The 4,399-nt window shown below is 49.0% G+C and overlaps 1 protein-coding gene across 1 annotated transcript; it reads left to right on the forward strand.

Annotated features, from left to right (window-relative positions):
* The first annotated feature begins 1,090 nt into the window (after nucleotides 1–1,090).
* Nucleotides 1,091–3,972, forward strand: LOC101538918 (transcription elongation factor A protein-like 3). Its single transcript, XM_055121409.1, has 4 exons — nucleotides 1,091–1,242; nucleotides 1,784–1,858; nucleotides 1,961–2,032; nucleotides 2,468–3,972. Exon 4 carries the CDS (start codon nucleotides 2,495–2,497, stop codon nucleotides 3,089–3,091), a length of 597 nt encoding a protein of 198 aa, XP_054977384.1. The 5' UTR covers nucleotides 1,091–1,242; nucleotides 1,784–1,858; nucleotides 1,961–2,032; nucleotides 2,468–2,494; the 3' UTR covers nucleotides 3,092–3,972.
* The last annotated feature ends 427 nt before the right edge of the window (nucleotides 3,973–4,399 follow it).

The raw sequence follows: 4,399 nt of genomic DNA on the forward strand, positions 1-4,399 counted from the left end.
TTTCAAGATTACCAAGAGATATTTTATCATTCAACTAGCTGGACAAAGATTTTGAATCAAGTATCTTCAACTAGTTCAAAGACCTAAGGTAAACTAAGGATGAAGGATTAAATTAAGTAGAAAAAAATAGAAGAATATCACGCCAAATACAGAATATCAGTAGAGAAAATATGTAAAGATGAAAACTATTAAAAAACCCAAAATATCAATTCTGGAACTGAAAAATACAGTAATTGAAACAAAGATAACTTCAGTGGTTCACCAGTATTTTTGAGCAGGCAGGAAAAGAATCATTAACTTAAAAGATAGAACAATTGGGATTATTCAGTTTGACAAACACAAGTGAACAGAATGAAGAATTATGAGCAGGGTGACTATCACATTAACTATACGAGCCATATGAATAATTGAAATATAAAAGCAAGAAGCGAGATGGAAAGGAAACTTTTTCAGTGTTTGGATAAAGCACAAAATTTAATCAAATTGGAGGAAAGTCACTCAAGTATATATTCAAGAAGTTCAATTAACTTAATTTCAAGCCATATAGGGCCACAGATCCAAACCAAGACATAGGCATATGTTTGAAACCCAAATATATGGTACTACATAAAAGCAACTATATAATATTGAAAATGTTCTAGTTCTAGATAGAGGAAAGTGAGATTAGACCGTGTGCCCTAAGTATCTAGAAGAGAAAAGGCCCAGGAGCATCACTGCTCAAGGAATCAGTTTCACGGGGGCTCTGGAAGCAGCCAGGGTTTGTCTTACTAGAGGGGCATGGGGTTCAGTGCTGGGTTCTCTGGGCCAAGCAGATACCTCTCTGTGCCAAGTCAGGTCCTTCCCTGTGATGACTGTCACACCTAGAGCGCATGGGCGTCTCAGAAGGATGCAGTGCCAGGCACTAGGATGCACCAGGTAAAGAAACTGCCGTCGGAGTCTGCCCACCCCCTCCCTGGGCGAGTCCCTCTGTGCCATCATCATCAGCTGCCCCCAGTCCTCGGCTGCCAAGTCCCTTGGGGAGGGGGCGGGGCCGGGGGCCGAGCTCTGATGACGCCACGCTCACGTGACCGGCTGGGCGCTGACGTGGGCAGCAGCCCCAGAGCTTGCTTTGGGGTCCAGACTGGCGTCGTCTACTCCCGAGGTCCGCGTGGAACGGGCTCCCGGAGCCCCCCGGCCGGCGCGCGAGGGGCCAGCGGGCTTGGGCGAGCCCGAGGAGGCGCGGGCCTGACCCGGGCCGGGCAGGTCAGTGTCAAGGGGGCGCTGACGGCGGCCCCCCGCAGGGCTGGAGGGGGAGGTCGTAGGACCCCGCCGCGGAGGGGACGGATGAGGGCTGGGGACCGGGAGGTTGGTGCGAGGGGGTCCGGGAGCCGGAGCATGCAGGGAGGGAGGGAGGGAGGCCGCGGCCACAGCCCTGCCGCGTCTTCGACCCCCCCCCTTTTCTGCGCCCCCCTCCGCTCCATTTTCCAGCTTGAAGTGATGGGGGCTAGGCGCCCCCGCTGTGGTTGTGCCACAGTGAAACATAGATTCTGGAAATCTCTCATGCGCTGTGCCTAGGAGGAAATTGAACCCTCCGCAGAAGGGTTGGGGGTGGAGGTGCCTGCAAGGGAGGAGGACGCGGAGGCTGAACAGTTTGGAAAGCATCTTGGTCTTGCGCCAGAGGCCTGAGGAGTAATGGCGGCTGGGATTGGGGGTGAAGGTGGGGGAGAGGGGGGGAGGAGGGCTTGGCTTCTAGAAAGGTGTCTCAGGCCACAGTGTACACAGTCCCTGGCCCTGCCTCCTGTAGGTCTGTTGAGTCCCTTCCCAGCGCTGCTTGCAAGGCTAGAAACGGAGGAGGAGGAACTGTCCTGAATCCCTGCAGGTCAGTGAAAGGGGAAGGGTTGGAGGGAAAGCAGGGGGTGGCTTCTGGAAAGGTATCTCACGGCACAGCGTGCACCGTCCCCCCCGTTCCTGTCTCCTGTAGGTCTGTGCGTCAGTTCCCAGCGCTGCTCTGCAAGGCTAGAAAAGGAGGAAGATCTGTCCTGAATCCCTGCAGGTCAGTGCAAAGGGAAGGGTTTGGAGGAAAAGCAGGAGGACGGGGAGGTGGGGGGCATGGCTTGAGCGGAATTTGCAGGCCCCCTGCTCATCCTTCAGCCACATAATCACACACACCACACCACACTGGAGGATGGTGCAGAAGGTGGCAGGACATCCCACGGAAATGGTTGCCTCACGTCTGTGGAAAGAACACAGGGAGGTTAGTGGTGGGCAAAAGGTCCACTCAGATGTCCTGGACTTAGTCACAGGAACTCTGGCAAGAGAAGAGATGGAGGTATTGTGGGAACTTGTGTGCCACAAGCCCTCACCTCCCCACTCCCACCCCCATCCCCAACACCTCACCACCACCCCACCCCCCACCCCTTTCTCTCTCCCAATCTCTCCGTCTCTCTTGTCTCATCTTATTCTCTGCTTTCTCCATCCCGTTCCCCAGGACAGGAAAACAAGGAGAAATCTCACCATGGAAAACCTCTACAAAGAAAATGAAGGAAAGCTGGAAAGTGAGACAAAGCCAGAAGTGAAAATAGAAGCAGAAGATGAGGACGAGTCAGACGACGATGAGATGCCCCACATCAAGAGGAATCCAGAGCATCGGAAGCGCAAGATTGTGGAACTGGTAGATGATGAGGGAGAGTCGGAAGAAGAGGGCAAGCAGGGAATGCAGGGCAAGTCCAAGGATGAGGGAAACCCACTCAGTGAGGAAGAGCCAGACTTCCCGGGAAAGCCAGGGAGCGAGCCACGGGCTGCTGAGAAGCGCCCTGCCGAAGATCACGTGCCCCGGAAAGCAAAACGAAAATCTGACAAGGGGAAAGAGTATTCCCCTAGAGACTGTCAGGAGAACTTACAGGAGAGGCACTTGGGCAGTGAGGAGATGAGAGAATGTGGAGACTTGGCAAGAGCTCAGGAAGAGCTAAGGAAAAAGCAGAAAGTAGGTGGCTTTCATTGGACGCAGAGAGATGTGCAGGACCAGCTTGCTCAAAGGGGCCAAAGAGGTGTCAGGGGAGCGAGGGGTGGAGGTAAGGGCCAGAAGGGATTACATGATATCCCTTATCATTAATGCCTTTTGTCTGGAATTCGGAGTTCTCTGACGAGAATATTGCAGACCCTGCTTTTCCTGGCAGTCGTTTGCCGGGCTTTGTGCTTTAACCTTATGCCAATACTTTGCTTTAGGTGTCACTCTTGTTACCAGCAGCCTTTTGACCCAGCTAGAGTGTTCTATCAGTAGGGTATATTCACCCAGATGCATGAAACAGATGTTATTGTACATTGTTAAGTAACAATAAAGAAAATTCAGTTTTCAGAACTGCATTAGAGCATCAGTCTATTCTTATAAAATATGAATATTTTGAATAACTCAATTGTGCATGGAGAAAACTCTGGAAATGAGTCTGATTTTTGTGATGGTTAGGAACTTCCATGTCATTCTTCTGATGTCCATCCTTAGGCTTTCTCTTGTTGTAGCCATTGTCATCGGGCACTGCTGACCCCTCTCAGAGGTCCTGTACTATCCTGTGGCTATTACAACATGTGATTGTTTTGCACACTCTTATTCATTTTTCCCCGAAAGATATGAATTATGTTTGTCATAATAAAAATGACCAAAACCTGTAAACAGTATATGACAAATAAACTGCTTAATTATTTGTAAGAGTAATGAAGGCACCTTCAAAACTCCTGTTGCTGGAATGTACAATAGTAAGTGAAACTCAAATTACTTCTGGGACTCAGAGCTAGAGGAATACTTTCTGTAGTTAAAACACTAAAGGCTATCTTTGAAATGAGTGTTTTACCTGCTTTATGAGACTGCTGACTGTATCAGAAAAGGTACTGAATATGTGAGCTGTGTTGTGAAGCTGGGTGTCACATTATAATTGTTTCCTACACATAGCTGCATGGAAGCAGACACTTGGAAGAGAATAAAGGGAAATCTTAACCTGGTTCCAGGAATAAGTCATTTAAGAGATGGGTATAGTTCTTTTGGGGGGTATTGCCATGTCATTTGGATACTGTGCCACTCTCCACTTCCATGTTCACATAAAATATATGCTTGCAAGTATAATATAGGGGGCAGGGAGATAGTACAATGTATATGGCACTTGCTTTTCATGTGACTGTCCCGGGTTTAATCCTCAGCCTCCCATATGGTCCCCTGAGCCCCACCAGAAGAGATCTCTGAATGGAGAGCCAGGACAGCCCTGAGCATCACAAGGTGTGGCCCCAAAAGCAAATTATAAAAGAATAATATGCATCACAGTAATTAAATCTATATTTCTAAAACTGCAGTTGTCTACATGGTAGTAGATTTAGGAATTAAATGTGTGTCAAGACTTGCAGTTTTTAAATGAAATGGGGTTGATTGAGTCAC

Source organism: Sorex araneus, chromosome X (genome assembly GCF_027595985.1).
Source record: "Sorex araneus isolate mSorAra2 chromosome X, mSorAra2.pri, whole genome shotgun sequence".
NCBI lineage: Eukaryota > Metazoa > Chordata > Mammalia > Eulipotyphla > Soricidae > Sorex > Sorex araneus.

Coding starts and splice junctions, on each gene's coding strand:
- LOC101538918 (XM_055121409.1), top strand. CDS start 2,495: ATGGAAAACCTCTACAAAGAAAATGAAGGAAAGCTGGAAAGTGAGACA.